Genomic DNA, 17,974 nt, shown 5'->3' on the forward strand with positions numbered 1-17,974 from the left:
AACCAGAACCAACAGGTTACAGCAGCTACTCCATAAAATGATGTATATACCTCTGACCCTCAGATGACTTTTTCCCTCACTCAGTTTTATCCTCATATTGTGAGTATGATAAGAGCCTGGGCTCAGGCTTAATTTTTCTATCACACAAACCCAGATAAAAATGCTTTGTGACCACCTACAGGGGTGGGATAGGGAGGATGGGAGGGAGACGCAAGAGGAAGGAGATATGGGGATATATGTATATGTATAGTTGATTCACTTTGTTATAAAGCAGAAACGAACACACCACTGTAAAGCAATTATACTCTGATAAAGATGTTAAAAAAATGCTTTATAAGAAGTATTAAGCAACTTCATTGTGCCCAGTGCTTTACATCATGTTTGTAAGATATAATAAGAATAAAAGACTTAGAACCTATCTCCCAGAATATAGAGTTCTGTTAGAACTTAATAATTAGCTGCTGGGCAAGATATGCTTCTTACTATATAAAAGTCCACAGTCAATCAAGACTTGTTCACTGGGAGCCACCTGCACAGTTTTCTAGGCTATCATTACCTCTGTAATTTATGCAAAATTGAAGATTGTAGCAAAGAGTTGTTGGCAATTAAAATTTGAGGAAATTAATATTTTCTATTTAAAAATGTTAAGACAAACAACACAATATGATTCATTTTAGAGTATCATTTTTTTGTTAAAATTACCTAAATGAGGAATTTACTTTTGTCAGACATTTCCAGCCATTCCCTACATTCATTTATTCGACAATCAAGAAATAATCCCAGGACCATGCCAAGTGATGGAGATGATACACAATTCTCTCCTCTCATATGGAAAACAGATCTGTGAATCAGAATTATAATACAGTGTGATAACTCCACACTAAAAGGAGGTATAAGTTACAGTGTTGGCACAGAGAACCATTATCTACTCTAGCTAAGAACAGCACAGGGGCACTTAAAGGTCTAAGAGAGAGGTTCTTGATGTGAGTAGGAATTTGGTTTGCTTCTGCTTCAATTCCCTTATGCTTTTCCTATCCTTTCTAACTGATAAATCATTTTCCATAAAAATAATTATAGGCATATTATTTCGCCCAGACTGTTAGAAAGTTCTTTCTTACAAGAGCTAAAGTCTCCCTTTTTGCAAATTTTACCAGGATCCTAGATCTATCTTCCACAGCAACGCAGGACAAGTCTCATCTTCCTTTTCTATGAGGCAAATCTTCAAATACATACTTGCTTGTGCCTGTATCAGCAGATGAAGCCAAATGGCAAATCCAACCGTAGCTAGAATCTCACATGTAGGGTTTTGCTTTGTCACCTTTTAAGGGAAAAATGAGTCATTCCCAATATATTAACTCATACCGTGGTCTGTTTTAAAGGGAAAATCACCAGGAAAATCACAAGAAGGAAAACTCAGTATTTGTCAACAGAATAGCACTAGATGGATAAGAGAAGCCTGAGTTCTATTTTTGGACAAATGCCTCCAGAGGCCTAAAGATTCTGAATTTGAACATGTATTTCTTTCTCTCACCATAAGCTGCAATTACATCTTTAAGCATAAAACAGACAAACAAAAAACAAAATGCACAGAGCCAAAACATATGTGATGAAAATAGCTCTTATATAAGAACTTACTACACGTCTAGCACTGTTCTAGTACTTTACACGTATTAACTCATACAATCTTCACCAAACACTGTAAGCGTATTTTTTTTTTTTTTTTTTTTTTTTTTTTTTTTTTTTTTGCGTTACGCGGGCCTCTCACTGCCGTGGCCTCTCCCGTTGCAGAGCACAGGCTCCGGACGCGCAGGCTCAGCGGCCATGGCTCACGGGCCTAGCCGCTCTGCGGCATGTGGGATCTTCCCGGACCGGGGCACGAACCCGTGTCTCCTGCATCGGCAGGCAGACTCTCAACCACTGCGCCACCAGGGAAGCCCTGTAAGCGTATTTTTTATGAGGTAGAAACTAATATTATTTACATTTTTATAAATGAGAAAACCGAGAAAATACAAAAAGTCCATAATTTGTCCAAGGTCATAAAACTATATAAGAGTCAGAATTCAAATTTATTTAGTTCAGCTCTAGTGGCCAAGCTCCTAGTCACTTCACTACACAGCCTCTGCCCTGAGCAGAAAGGAAAGGAACCATCGGAGTTCACAGTTGTAAAATCAGAGCTGAGAAACACTATGTTTTCACTTTGGTCAGCAGAATAGCATTTCTGGGATTATCATCCTGGCTCTTTCAGGAGGCCAGTGTGGGATCTTGGATGACACTTCTTTTTCCTTAGGGATAAAGTCTGCCTTTAGATCTCACCTGGAACACACTAGTAGTACTAATAAGACAGCATCTGACAGAAAACACATGTGTCTCTAACACAAAAAGGACATTTTCAGCTTTAGTTTTACCACTTGTAAAATAATCAAGAGATAATTTCCCCAGATCTTAAAACAATACTGTACTCTCTTGGCTCCTGAATTCCATCTACTGTAAGTTTTCTGTTTCAACTTCAGCTGTTTTTTCTTTGTTTAAATAACTTCAGATATAGTTACAGAGTACTCAGATCTAAGCCTTCTTTTCATGCTTAAAATGGGCCAGACTTTTATCTGGTATCTGGTCAAGACCTGGCTGGTTTGATTTGCTGTTTATCAGTCTTTCAGTTATCTTCCAAACACCTTGGGTCACTAGGTGGATGACAACTAAGGAATATGGTTTCACATTTAGTTACTCAAATACTGTTTCAATTTCACTCCTTTTAAACATCTATCTCAATCTATCTCTTTTGTGAGAAAGAGTATTAGGAAGGACTTACTGAATCTTGATCACCATTGTCTCTAGATAGTTAAAAGATCCGCCCCTGGTTTCAGCCAAAAATTACTGAATAGAAATCATGGACTCATTCATTTAACATAGACAATATATAAATGAGCAAATACATATATAATAAAAAGTTTGCATAGAAATAAGTGCTATGAAGAAAAAAGCACAGAGTAAGTAAACAGAGTAATAGCATAGGTGCTACTTTGATAAGGTGGTCAGGGACAGCCTGGGGAGGTAACATTTGGACAGAAACCCTAAGGAAGTGAGGAAATAATTATTTAAATAACTTCCAAAAAGAGCATTCTAGGCCAAAGGAAAACCAAGGGCAAAGATCCTGACACGTGAGCATGTATGACATGTTCTAGGAAAGCAAAATGCAGGTGTGGCTTGGAGGGCAGTGATGAAGGTAAGAATGGTAAAAAATGAGTAAGGAGAGGCAGCCCAGGTAGGATCATGTAAGATCTTGCATATCATAGTAAGGAATTTGGATGTTATTCTGGTGTTTTATTGTTTTGAATGTTATGGGAAGCCACAGATGATTGAGACACACCAGTTAGAAAACAGTACTGCATGCGGGAGATGGGACAAGGGTGGATGCGGGAAACTGGTTTGTAAATTTTATAGTGTGAGATAACGGCCGTCTGAACTAAGGTCTTATTAGTTAAGATGGTGAGATAATGGGTATATTTGACACAGACTGTTAATGGATAAGACATGAGGTGTGAGAGAGAGAAGTCAAGGATGGCCTGAGCAACTGGGTGAATTGATGGCGCCATTTACTAAGACAGGGAAGACTAAGGGAGTAAAATTAAGAGTGAAGGTTTGTATATGGTAATTTTGAAATGCCTACTGACCATCCAAGTGGAGTTGTCAAGTGGACAGTGGTTATGTGGGTCCAGAGTAACAGGTGACACAGGCGGTATTTAAAGCTAAGAGGCCAGAAAAGATTGATTAGGGAATGACTCTGGAACAGGAAGTGAAGCCCTAGGCTCATTCCCATGCTTTGAGTAGTCTTCCTCAGTTACCCTCACTGTATTACATTCTTCTATGGAGCTTCCTAAAAACTACTGATACTCAGATCCAACTCATAAAGACTCTGATATGATTGTTCTGTGTTGGGCTTAGGTGACTACATTTTTTAAAGCCCCCAGATGATTACAGTGGACAGCTAAGTTTGAGAAACACTGGTTTAGAATTTGGGAAGAAGAGAATGACTCAAAAACTGAGAATGAGAAGAAACGTCTAAGTGAGATCAGAGAAATGCATGCCAATGGTAGCTTTGATCTATGCTAAACAATAAGAGAAACAACCCTATAAAATATGGCCGTTTCATTAAATTAAAAAGCATGTTATAAATATTACTCAGTCCATTACATAGTTCCCTGCTTATAAGTAATTTTAGGAGAAAATATTTTTTGGTCTTAATATCAGAAAATGTTTTATTTATCCTGAGCATGTGTTTCCTTTTTATTAATCTTTATTGGAGTATAGTTGATTTACAACATAGTAGTTATAGTTTCAGGTGTATAGCAAAGTGAATCAATTATACATATACATATACCTACTCTTTTTTTTTTAGATTCTTTTCCATATAGGCCATTACAGAGTACTGAGTAGAGTTCCCTGTGCTAGCAGGTTCTTACTAGTTATCTATTTTATATATAGTAGTGTGTATATGTCAGTCCCAATCTCCCAATTTATCCCTCCCCAACTTATCCCCTGGTAACCATAAGTTTGTTTTCTACATCTGTGACTCTATTTCTGTTTTGTAGCATGTGTTTATTTTTAATCCTAAAGATACTTACTTGGGTAACTAGTCATCTTTTTTTCCTGCCTAAAAGCTCACAGGCTGAAATTAGTAACCCTATCACAGAAAGTATAGTTTAGACTCAATTAAATAAATGCACCAAACACATATTCAGTGTGCTTGGCAGGGGAAAATATCCATGAAGATTTAATGATATGCCTATTTTTAATAGTAGCTTTATTCTTGGCTCCATTTTAGTTCTAGGCCTTGCTTCCCCTTTTTCTTAACTATTAATACTTTTAGAAGAATAAATGCAGTATAATAGCTTATATGAACTGAACACTGAGTTCTAGGGAAATGCAGGAACAGAGGGTGCACTCGGGCAATATGATAAAGAGCCTATTCTCATTAACACTAGGCTCTCCTGCTCCAGCAGTCAATCTTCACCCATCAAGACTGCAACTATGGTGTAAACAAGTTGCCATTTATAAAGGAAAATATTGGCTTTGGAGTCTTATATTTTTAGGATTATTTTCCTATTAATAGGGATAAAATGTGTTAAATCATCCACATGAATCAATTCCCAAGTGACCAAATTCCTCATGGTACCAAACTGCCAGGTGAGGGTTGATGGTAGTATTCCTGACTGTGAAACAGATTTTAAGCTATATATATATATATATATATATATTTTTATATATATAACTAAATTTTAAAGCAATCAGACCCTCCCAAATCTTAGCCAAAATGAGGTAGTCAGCTCAGTCATGGGATAAGGGGCATGGGCCAAAGTATTGCCCTTTCCTTTCTAGTTGTTTTGGCTGGGAGATGTATGTATGAGGTCTATTTGTTAAAGCTTTATATAATTTTTACATTTGTTTTCTTCTTTCCAAGATTAACAGATGAAAAGAAACTCAGGAATCTTATTACAAAGTCTTATTCTGCAAACTTGCTTAAAAGACCATAGACTAAGGCTAAATAAATATTCTCAAGGTTCTGAATTCATTCTCTGTGTGGAAAAAGGCAAGACCTCTGGGGTATATTAGTACAAATTTAGCAAATATATAGATACAAATATGGCAACTATAAATACAAATATATATACACACACACACATATATATGTATATGTGTGTGTGTATATATATATAATAGTTTTAGGGGGGATAAAAACAACTTTCAGGGTCAAATACTAAAGACCTTTACTCTCTCAGAGATTCATAGTACTTACTATATTAAAGGTTATATTATATTACTATATTCACAGTCAAGATATATGTTTGATTTTGTTTAACCCAGATTTCCCAGACTTATTTGACTAATTTTTGTCCCTTTAAAAAAAAAACTAAACCCATTTAGAGAAACACACTCCACAGGGTGTGGGCCATCTCAAGAGGTGAGAGGCCCCAAAATACGGGGTGGTTAGTTTTTATGGGCTGGGTAATTTCATAGGCTAATGAGTGGGAGGATTATTCCAACTATTTCAGGGAAGGGGCGGAGATTTCCAGAAATTGGGCCACCTCCCACTTTTTGGCCTTTTTAGCTGGCCTCAGAACCATTTAAAATCTTGTGGTACACCCATGCTCCTAAGAATACAGCTTATGAATAACTGTATTAAAAATTTCATGATACTCTTGGTCTACAAATAAAGAGAATTTATTCATTCATTTATTGAACAAAGACTTTTTGGAGAGCTATTATGCTAGGTGCTGGAAATAAAATGGGAAGATAAAGAGATATGGTTTTTGCTCTTGTGGAGTTAATAGTCCAGTGAGTATGATGAAAATTAATCAGATAGTGACACAAATAAATGACAATCACAAACTGATAAATGTTGTGAAGGAAAAGTTCTTCAATGTGTCTATGGTGGTGTGTGTGAGGGAGTGGGAGAGATTTTCAGAGAAGCCTACTTGAGGAAGTTCTATCTGATGTACTTACTATATTTGTATAATAACACTGCTTGGCATTGACTTGATTTTTTTTTAAATCATCAAATCATCATTTACCATTATGGTATAAATTATTTATTTTGTACAGAGTGAACTTTTTCCTTCTAGAGATTTTAGAAATTTTTAATAACTTCAAGTAGAATATATTTTTAGTTTTGTCTGTGAGGTGGGATTTTTTAGTCTGAAGTGAAGAGCAGTGACAGAAGGTAGACAATAAAAACATGCTATTGCAATAGTACAAAAGATAGGCATAAAAAGGTATAACAGCAGCCGCATAGCACAGGGAGATCAGCTCGGTGCTTTGTGGCCACCTGGAGGGGTGGGAGGGAGACGCAAAAGGGAGGGGATATGGGAACATATGTATATGTATAACTGATTAAATTTGTTATAAAGCAAAAAAATAAAAAACAATACTATCCCCCTTCCCTTTCAGATGCGACTGCATCTGATCAAAGCTGAATTATTAAATGTCTATAGATTAATAAAAAAGGTATAATATTAATGTATAACTGTAGCTAGAAATCATCCATTCCTTCCTACAACCAAGCTTTTTATTATAGAAAGCTCTCCTCCTTTGCAGCTTTTTGCACAATTATAATGATTAATCATTCATACTTAATTGTTTGATCACTGTCTTTCCTACTAAATTGTAAGCTCAAGAGGACAGGGCAATATCTGATTTATTCACTATCATATTCCCATGCTTAGTGACAAAGAACTCAGCTCCTCTGTAAGAAGGCAGCACTACATGTCAGCAGCTCAAGAAAAAAAAAAAGTCTAAACAAAATGATAGATTTTAAATGTTTTACTGTAAAAATGCTATGACCTCTTTCAGTTAATGCTGTCAGCAATAACTTTCCTTCCCTTCCCAGTATCCTTAGGTCTCCTCTCCCCTTCCTGATGGTCAAGAGGCATTCTCCTCTCCTGTGATCTGATTCTTGGGCGAAGGGGAGTCATAAGTTATACTTTTATATAAATGCCTATAATGTTAAAATATGAAGGAGTTAGTTTATAGTAAGTACCTAGCTACTTCTGTTCCCTCCTCCCCACTATATAGCGTTTTTTTTTTCCCCATAAACGGCAGTATTTTATTTTAAATCCCTAGCCTCCAGTCTTATTTCTACAATACAGGCACACAGGAAACACTAAATAAACTGTTATTGATTCACTGACTAGTTGCATTATTACATGCCAAGCCCTGTGCTAAATTTCAGAGATACAAAAAGCCTAAGACAAAATACTTGTCATTGAGCAGTTCATATTTACTATGTGTGTGTAGAAAAGGGGACCAGGTAGACAATCAATATGCAACAGGATTAGTATTGTGATGGCAGCACATATAACATGTAAAAGTTAGATTTGGTGTACATCTTAAAAGATGGGCTGGAGGTGAGAGGAAAGCAGGCGAGTGATGGGAAACAGCATTCCCTGCAGAGGGAACAGGGTATGTAATGGAAAGGAGGCCTGGAAGAGATGGTGTGTTTGGGAAACAATGTGCGGTTCTATGAAGCTTCAGCATAAGGTACCAGGGGGAACTCGATGGGATGAATGGCTGAAAAGGCTGGTGGAGCAGAAATGAATATCCTTACAAGTAATGCTTTGAATAATCGGGCTTATAGACATCAGAAAAGGGATGCTTTGTGCTGATAATCATGAAAAAAAAAAAAAAAGCCTGGTACTTTGAGGGCATGAGGAAAGAGGGAAAATGAAAGGGAAAAAAAAAAGATTTGGACGTCACTTTATATTTTAAATAGTATTTAATGTTATTTTCAACAGGGCAACTAATAGTTCCAGTTGCCTGATGTGAGAATATGTGACATTTTCCCAAGTACAGTGCTTTCCAGACACTAGCTGGCTGAATTTCAGAGATGTTGAAAATGAAACAGTACTCCTACTATTCAACTTAGAAAATGAGACTACAACAAACATTTGTTCTTCTCTATTGCTTTCCACTATGCAAACTCAAAGCTGTAATTCAGTAAAGTTTAGTCAACACAGAGGCGACATATAACATAATACCCCCAATATCTTACCACGAGTACTTCTACCTTAGGAATAGCGGAATGGGAGGAGAAAAGACTATAAATACCTGCCGTCCCCCTGCACCCGTTTGACAATGGTTCATTCCACAGCGGCAGCAAAAGTCCCACTCCATTCCACTGGCAACAAGACTAAGAATCTCCATCCGGGAGGCGTGATTGCTTTGCGTGACTCCTCTCTCCTAGGTGTTCCTTTCTGTCTCCTCTCTTTGAAACTTGAGAGCACCTGGTCCAACCTGGCACTGGGTTGACCTTCATCACACATAACCACTCATATCACACTGCACTGCCTGGAACATCCATTCCTGTGTTACTACCTAAAGGCCCCTCCTGCAGGTGAGAGACAATGCTCCCAGGCTGGCAAAAATGTTCATTTTCACAACTGGAGCCAATTTTCACAAAGGAAAGGCATCACACTAACAAAATATCTTGTGGTTTTCCATTTAGATAGGATGTCCCCTTGAATGAAAAATACCTGATATATAGAAGTTGCAGCAGGTGGGCGCTTGAGTGTAAAAGCTGAACACCAACGCGGAAGCTGTGCTTTGAGAAACACAGTGTCCTGAAGATGCAGTCTGTCATCTTCTGGAAACAGGGGGTCAAGTCTTTTCCACCCCTGTACCACATCCCCACCCCAGTGTTTCACAGAGAATATGTACTGAATGCCTATTACCTGAATGAAGTCAAGAATATCCCAAAGGACTCTAAGCAAAATCAGCTAGTTGCTGACTCTTCCAAAATGCTCTTTTAAAAAGTCCCAGCAACCAATGCCACTGCAATAGTTCCCCAACCTTTTAGTTAAAAGGAGGAGCATGTTGTGGCCATTTAGGGGGTTCTATTTAGATGACATGCCCTATGTAACAATATAAAATAGGCAGAAATGAATTTACTCTAAAAGAATTTGAAATAAAATCAGACTATGTATTCCTTTGGTTATAATTAATACACATAATGCCTGGTCATTATGGCACTTTGTTATCTTAAAGGAAAAAAAAATGTTTCAGAGAAATTGGAGAACTCTGTTTTACTCCATCAGGGTAAGCTAAACATAAAGACATTTTGCTAAAGCCAATAGTATTCAGTTTTCATTCTGAATACTGAAAGGTTAAGTTACCTGGGTAGGTTACTACATACAAAGACGTTAAAAGAAGACCAGTGAATTATAGGTGATCACAATGATATTAAAACATCCTAACAAGTAGTCGGGCTCATGAGAAGAGACTCCACTGTCAATCTCTTTACATTTCCTCAATTAACCAAGGGCTTCCCTTAGCAAATTGAATGTTTTCTTAGGGATGCTGAGTTTTATTTTGTGCCACTAAATATTTATCATTTAAATCACCCATACTTGCATATCATGCCCCCTCTGTACCCTATCCCCCCACCCTACCACCACCAAGACTACAAGCTCTTGGAAGACAGGAACTATCTCTCACTCTCTATAAAGTACATAGTGGCTTGAATGTCATGTCATCTTTAAAGCCTCCTGTGATTACATGTCCTCAGCAGAAGGTTATCTCCCTGCAGCATCCTCCTGTGTTGAGTATCAGCACTAATTCTTTACCTCAAGATTTTAGCACACTCTCAGTCCTCTAAATATTTCAAGCCCTTGAAGAATTAAAAGAAGCTCTTTCTCACAAAATAGCCGGGATCCATGTCCTAAATAATCAAGACTAAAAGCCAGCCCTGTGTAGACACATATTAATCAAGCTAAGTTACAGTATTGCCATTTTTCTTCTAGTGCAATTATCTTTGGCTTTAAGACACAAATGAATCATTAGGGCTCTGAATCTTTTCTGGCAAAGAAGTACAGTGTGAGCTGAATGCTCAACATTCTGAGTGCCATCAGAACAAGTTCTATAGATATGAATTTGCCCAGTTAATTCTCCTTCATTATCTCTGTAAGCTAACAATGCACAAGTAGTCACTGCACATCATTACTGCTCTAGCAGACATGGACATTTGAAATATAAACTTTCCCACAGACTGCAAATCTTCAGTAAACAGCTCTCAACAATTCATTATATTAATCATATATGTCACCATACTCCTATTAAATATGCATGAGATTAATAAACACCACCCATGTTGCTAACTATCCACCATCTTTTTTTTTTTTTTTTTTTTTTTTTTTTGCGGTACGTGGGCCTCTCACTGCTGTGGCCTCTCCCGTTGTGGAGCACAGGCTCCGGACGCAAAGGCTCAGTGGCCATGGCTCACGGGCCTAGCCGCTCCGCAGCATGTGGGATCTTCCTGGACCGGGGCACGAACCTGTGTCCCTTGCATCGGCAGGTGGACTCTCAACCACTGCACCACCAGGGAAGCCCTATCCAACATCATTTTTAATACAATTTATTACCTTTTAGATACTGTAATTATAATGGCACCTGTATGCCACTGTAACTGTAAATTTAACCACCTGGCGTTTAAGTAACCAATACTATATCTAATTCCAATTTTACTCAATTTCTAACATGCATTCAGGTGAAAATATTTTGTAACACAAAGTATAAAATATTTATAAAGTAAATGTGTTTTATGACATAGGAATATCTAATTTAAAATTGCATAAATAAGAGGTAAATTAACTTTCTTAGACTTAGGTATTTTATAGACAAATAATTCAAAATTGAAATTTATCAAGAAATTAGCACACAATATATTAATATCCACAAGAAAAAGTGCAATGTAAAGTAAAATTTGGAATATTATGATGTCATATTTCTAATCTTTTATTAACTTTATAAATTCTATGTTTATGCAAATTATTACAACAAAGACTAGATGTGATCCAAATAAAAGCAAATATAAAACCTACAGAAAAAGAAAATAAAATTTCAAATGAAGGTGAAAAATACATCATTGACCTTGGATTATGTTATTCTAAACTTTTTAGTTAGTATGGCCACAGATTATTATTTAAGCATAATAATGGAAATAACAGTAATAGTCACAGTTCACATGTACCAAGGGCTTACTTAACTTACTGTGTCAGGCACTGTGAAGAGTGCTTTACATTCAAGTCTCATTCAATTTTCATAATAACCCAATGAAGGAGATATTAATGTTATCTGAACTTTACAAATGAGGGAAGTGGAGACTTACACAGATTAAATGACTTATCCAAGGATACAGAGCTTGGCAGGGGAGGGGTCTGACTTCAAGTCTATCCTCCTAACCAGACAGTCAGCACCCAGCTCCCAGCTTTGTACACCACTTCCTTGAATGGCCTTGGGTAAGTCACTGAAGTCTCTAAAGCTCATTTCCTTTAGCTGCAAAATGTGAATAGGAATACATTCCAGAATTATTGAGAATGAAATAAGATAGTTCATGAGAAAGTGCTGTGCAATTAATAGAGATGCATAATGCTGCTTGTTATGTTATTGATGAGATAAGAAAATAATATGTTTAAAATGAAGGAAAAACTGCCTATTTTGGCTCTTGGTCAAAATCTTCCAACAAGAATGGTACACCTAGGTAAACTTTCCTGGTTGTTTTACCTTGCTTAACAGAAACTGTTAAATAAAGGTAAATATGAATCAATATCTTTATTATACCCTAAGAGATAGATGAGCATTAACAGATTAAGTTAGAAGTGAATAGTTAAGCTAGAGATGCAACTTTGTAGATGGTTACCATGAAAACTATGTTGATACTACCAGATTTGGCCTTTCAAAGAGCTCTTCAGGGCTTTCCTGGTGGCGCAGTGGTTGAGAGTCCACCTGCCGATGCAGGGGACATGGGTTCGTGCCCTGGTCCGAGAAGATCCCACATGCCACGGAGCGGCTAGGCCCGTGAGCCATGGCCGCTGAGCCTGCGTGTCCGGAGCCTGTGCTCCGCAACGGGAGAGGTCACAACAGTGAGAGGCCCGCGTACCGCAAAAACAAAACAAAACAAAACAAAACAAAACAAAAACAGCTCTTCAAAACTAAGGCTTTTTAAAGTTACTTTGAGTCACTATCAGGCACTAGTTTACTATGATCTACATACATATTTTGATTTGTTGCAATATTTAAGTCCTTAAGTCCAGGCAGGCAAAAACAATTCAAACTCTAATAATTTATAATTTTAGATAAGTGATATGTTATCATTGGGCTTCTTTTTCCTTAGGGCTTCGTGGCTTAAAAAAATATTTCATATGCATTACGTCAACCAAGATCATAAAATTAGTACAGTTGACCCTTGAACAACGTGAAGGTTTGGGACACCCACCTTCTGCACAGTCTAAAATCCACCTGTAACTTTACAGTCAGCCCCTGGATTTACAATTCCACATCCATTGATTCAACTAACCACAGATTACATAGTACTGTAGTATGTATTTAGTGAAAAAAAAAATCTATGTATATGTGGACTTGCACAGTTCAAACCCGTGTTGCTCAACAGTCAACTGTATTTGAAATTTGAGATCAGGAAACTGAAGTTCACCAAGGTTAATAATGGTAGAAAAAACACACCAAACTTATATCTATACATTGGTGGTGTGTTTTAGGGGGGTAGTGTGTATGGGTATACAGATATCTATTAACATATGACTTTTATGTATCTAGTATGTATCTAGCCTTTCTACCCTTCTTAATGTCTATATCTTTAATGATATAAAGGAAGTATATAATAGCCAAAGGAAAAAGTAGGAACAAAGGGGCCACATTTTTCCAGTAATTCTTTTATTCATTGTCAAGGTGCTCATGTCATTAGATAGGGAATAAAGGGAAACCTTTATTTGCAGAAGCCCATAAATATTCTATGTCACACTTTCAAACACATTTCTTTGATGATTGTAAGAAGTGAGAAAATTGTAAGAGTACATAGAATCTCCAGGTTGCCCCTACCTCCTGGCCGTTCGTGCTCTCCATCAGTGTGTAAGAGCATGGCGATGGGCATCCCTGCATTCTTGGATCTTCCAGCCACAACCACATTTTTCCCAAATGTTTCAATTCCTTAAAACACAGAGGTTGGTTTAAATGAAGAATAAGCAACAAGAAGCAAAGTAAACATCTCAACAGCCAACTGCAATATTCTTTAAAAACTTCTGATTTAACTTGAATTATTTTGTGGCTTGTCTATAATGTTCCCACATTCACTGTTTATAAATATTTCTTTTTATAATTCTTGGATCCGTCATGTTCCCTCTCATTATGGCCTCAGTAAAAAACCACAGACATTTTCAAGCTTCCATTAAATTAGTTTTAAACATTAAAATTCGTATGAAGTGTTAGAAGTGTGGAGACAAAATTATTAACTACTAATCACAAAGCAAGCAAAGTGAAAGGTCAAGATTAATTGGCAATCAAACTTTGAGCAAATCTAGGAAAAAATGAAGTGGGGGAAAAAAGTATTTTTCACAAAACTCATGCACTTTATTCTATAGGAGAGAAGCACTAAATTTATGGACTTAGAAAGGTCTGAAAGATAAAGCTTACAGATTTAACACACTTAACCTCTTTGGGGCATAGTATTTTCATAAGTAAAATGAAAAAAATTAGAATTAAGGTTTTTCTAAGTACTAACATTCTAAGAGTATAATTCTAGGATCTGCTTTCCCTTGGAAGTTCTCTCCCTCAGTTAGAAAAGAGAAGATTAGCAGGAGGAGATGCTGCCAAAAATGTAAGAGACAGTGATGAAGGTAGGAGAACTATCGAGGGTCTTTGAGAGCATTATTGTATTTAGAGCACAATTCAAGTGTAAGTGTTTATAATGAAAACCTAGTTCATTAGAGATGGTGCAAAATGTTCGGCACATTTTTTTAAATAAATTTATTTTATTTATTTATTTTTGGTTGCATTGGATCTTCGTTGTGGTGCAGGGGCTTCTCGTTGTGGTGGCTTCTCTTGCTGTGGAGCACGGGCTCTAAGAGCATGGGCTTCAGTAGTTGTGGCTCACGGACTATAGAGCGCAGGCTCAGTAGTTGTGGTGCACGGGCTTAGTTGCTCCGCGCGGCATGTGGGATCTTCCCGGAACAGGGCTCGAACCCGAGTCGCCTGCATTGGCAGGCAGATTCTTAACCATTGCACCACCAGGGAAGCCCAGCACATTTTGTTTTTAAAGGTAAGGAAAAAAATAATACATTTTGAAAAATGTACATCAAAATACCTTCAGCTTATGGTTTCAGAGTAAGGAAGATAAACTTTCTATTTGGAAAATTCACTCCCTGAAAGGTGAAACAGCAGTTTCTTGTAACCTGGCATGTGTTCTTCATTTTATCTTATTTCAGATTATTCTTTGACTTCTGTAACTTTGTATATTCCTGTAGATTGAAGTTTAATGCTTATTTTCTTTCACTCTCTTTCAAGGCAATGTGCAAATGCTCATTTTGGCACTTAGCACCCATGTCCCATAGACCAACCTGTTCGTTTGATAATTTCCCAAACAGCACTAGCAGTGGCAGGTATGAGAGAATGCTGATCCAGGCATAGTCTTCCAATGTTAATAATATGAAATCCATCTACGTCTTTTTCCGGGGCAATTCCATTGCATACTGTCCGCTCATCCACATGGTCTGAAAAGTAAATAAAACTGATTTAATTTTACAAGTGCTATCTAATTGCAAGTCTGGAAAATTAAATTGGAGGGCCTACAGACAGATCACTTACTGTTCAGCTTTAGTTAAGATATAAAATCATTACTCTATTCCTTTTATTGCCATGAAAATAGTAAGCCAAACTGCTCTTGACCAATGGCTGTAATTAACTGCTGTAAGAGTACATGCAAGTACAGGGCCAGAAGTGGCTGGCCTGGTAAAAGGGAAAAATCTGTGAAATCAAACAATATCAATGAGATCTGGGAACAGTCAGATGATAAGGCTTTGCCTCTATAAGTTTGCATATTTAAATGTATGATTTTCCTATACAAGATAGTTCCACGAATAGGCTTCTGTTGAATATTGTTAGCATTACAGATTAAAAGGGCTTTGTTAGTGTTAAAAATAGCCATGACATCATTAATGCCTAGCTTCCTCCCAAATGACATATTAGAAAAGCAAACACACACATACACACACACACACACACACACACACACACTACACATCATTTCCCTGAAGCATTATTACATTGAAATCCAAAATACCATCATGGTTTCCTTTATGAAAGGAAAAGAACATAACTGGAGTAATGAACTAATCAAATGAGATATGAGATGCCAACCGTCTCATTTTGAAAAGTAATAAGTATAGAAATATAAAATAGGCTCTTAATACTACTCTATGCAGAGTAGCTTAGGTTACCCTAAATCCAACAATTAACCCACATTCCTAAAATACTAAAATAAAGGTATATTTGCTACAGAAAAGTTTCCTTATATATTACACAATGAACGCCATTTAGAAATAATTTTTTTAAAACATTATCAATGTCCAAGTTCAAACAGTTTTCAAAGAGACATGCCCTATGTCTCAGATCTTTTATATCCTAAAAGTGACACTACTGCCATCTTACTTTATATAGATCCAATTTGCCATTACTAGACTACCAAATCATTTACATATATAAAAGTCATAATATGAATCATATTCAATTAGAAATTGGGTCTTTGGAGTATCTCTCCAATGACTAGTTTGTCAATTTCAATAATTGTATTCATTCTATAATGTCCTAGCAGAGTAAGCCTCCATCTGTTTTCTCTGAAGATAGAAGATGATTATACAAGTTCTAGCAAAATATTTTTTTGAATTACATATTTAACTTACTATTTGAGGATAAAAATAGTGGTTCCTTTTAAAATCTGGTTGATTATGATGATGATGATGATGATGATGATGATGGTGATGATTCAGTTTTTAGACACCTACCACTCATGCAGAAGCTTCATGCCATGGATATTTCTTACAACAAAATCAAAAGCTTTGTAAATAAAAAAAGAAATAACTGTAATTGAACCCTCCATTATTGAATCATGGCTTAAATTAGTTCATTTCTAAATTTAAAATTGCCTTCTGTACGTATGGGCCAATAATGTATTGAAAGAATTCAACAAAGGTTCTTTTGTAGATTTTGAGCGTCATCCTTTTACCAAATAAGTCTGAACTATAGTGAATTTCACAGTTTACTGGTCTGTGCTGTTTTACTCACTAAAAATAACATTAACTTGTAATGAACAATTCATCTCACACAATAGCTGAAATACTCAGGAAGAAATGTAAGCATCTGAAAATTTGGGGGCAAGCACTAGAAACTGGCAACTATAGACCTGTCCTCTAATGTATTTCTTAAAACTTCAACTCAGATCTTCATTTCAGAACAATTTTATCTTAAGTTAATTAAGTAATTTTTGTTTAAAAGACAGATGTGTGGACATAAAAAAGGTGTGATGTAGTGAACACATGAAAACTGATTATTAATGTGCTTACTATTTAATCTAAAAGGAAAAAACCTATATGAGTAGATTAAAAATGTTAAGATCATAAAAATCAAGGACACCAATTCATACATCACTTTTATGTAACTCTATGTTATCTCAGGAGTGGATTAAATCTCACATACATCCTTTGCCAGGAAAGATGTACCTTTCACTATGTAATCTACAGTGTATGGAAATAATATGAGTTAGTATATCTGACATTCAAACAGTGCTTTATAATGTTCATGTTACCATCACATAGGTTTCCCCTTTGGTCTTCATAGTTACTGAGGGCTAAGATAGAAAAGGTATTATCTTCATTTTAAAGATGAAGCTCAAAGATTTTGAGACTCAGCCAATCTCAAACTACTACTAAGAAGAGGGGTCCAGAATTAAAATCCACATCTGTTTGCCCTAAAACCAGTTTTTCTTTCTGTGTTATACAGAAATCATAAATATTAATCAATCTTAAATACCACTCAACAATTAATATCAGCAAGGGCCCCTGTCCCTTCTAATCAAGATATTTTGATAATCCTAAAATATCCCAAGGAATGCACTGTTTCTTCTAGACTTCCAAAAACAACAGTATTTTTGGATTAACTAACATGTATCTAAATACATGCAAAAAAGCATCAAACATTTTATAACACCTTTTGTTAAATGAGTAAGAGAAATAAATATATTTCATGCTTTTAACTGACTGCTACTGAAAGTTCCCTGATGTCACATCCCTGGGGCCCATGACTTGAAAAGAAGAAACAATCATGAGCCTCAATAGCATTAATTTTTTTACAATGGTTATAAAACATTTTTGATTCATAGAATACATTGGCAAACAACTAACCACTTAATATCTTACCCAAATGAACGGGAAAACTGGCATTATTCACTTTGTGAGTGTGTGTTTTTCCCATCTATTTAATATTATGAGAAGTCATTAAATCATGCCAGGAAAAAAAAGTCATCAAATTGAATTCATAATACCGCAATAGAACAGCTCAGGGAATGTCTTTAGGGGTCACACTTTAGAACTACAAAATTGAATATATATTTCTGTGATTTATTTATAATATGTTTAATTGC

The 17,974-nt window shown here is 36.3% G+C and overlaps 1 protein-coding gene across 1 annotated transcript in view; it reads right to left on the reverse strand.

Annotated features, from left to right (window-relative positions):
- MTHFD2L (methylenetetrahydrofolate dehydrogenase (NADP+ dependent) 2 like) overlaps positions 1–17,974 on the reverse strand; it is a gene marked incomplete at both ends in the record, with an annotated part of 135,973 nt that overhangs the window by 78,722 nt on the left and 39,277 nt on the right. The window contains 2 exons of the mRNA XM_079706122.1: positions 13,384–13,491; positions 14,898–15,050. Of these exons, the coding sequence (XP_079562248.1) occupies positions 13,384–13,491; positions 14,898–15,050 (261 nt within the window). The remainder of the gene's footprint in view (positions 1–13,383; positions 13,492–14,897; positions 15,051–17,974) is intronic.

This window comes from Hyperoodon ampullatus (assembly GCF_949752795.1).
Source record: "Hyperoodon ampullatus genome assembly, chromosome: 1".
NCBI lineage: Eukaryota > Metazoa > Chordata > Mammalia > Artiodactyla > Ziphiidae > Hyperoodon > Hyperoodon ampullatus.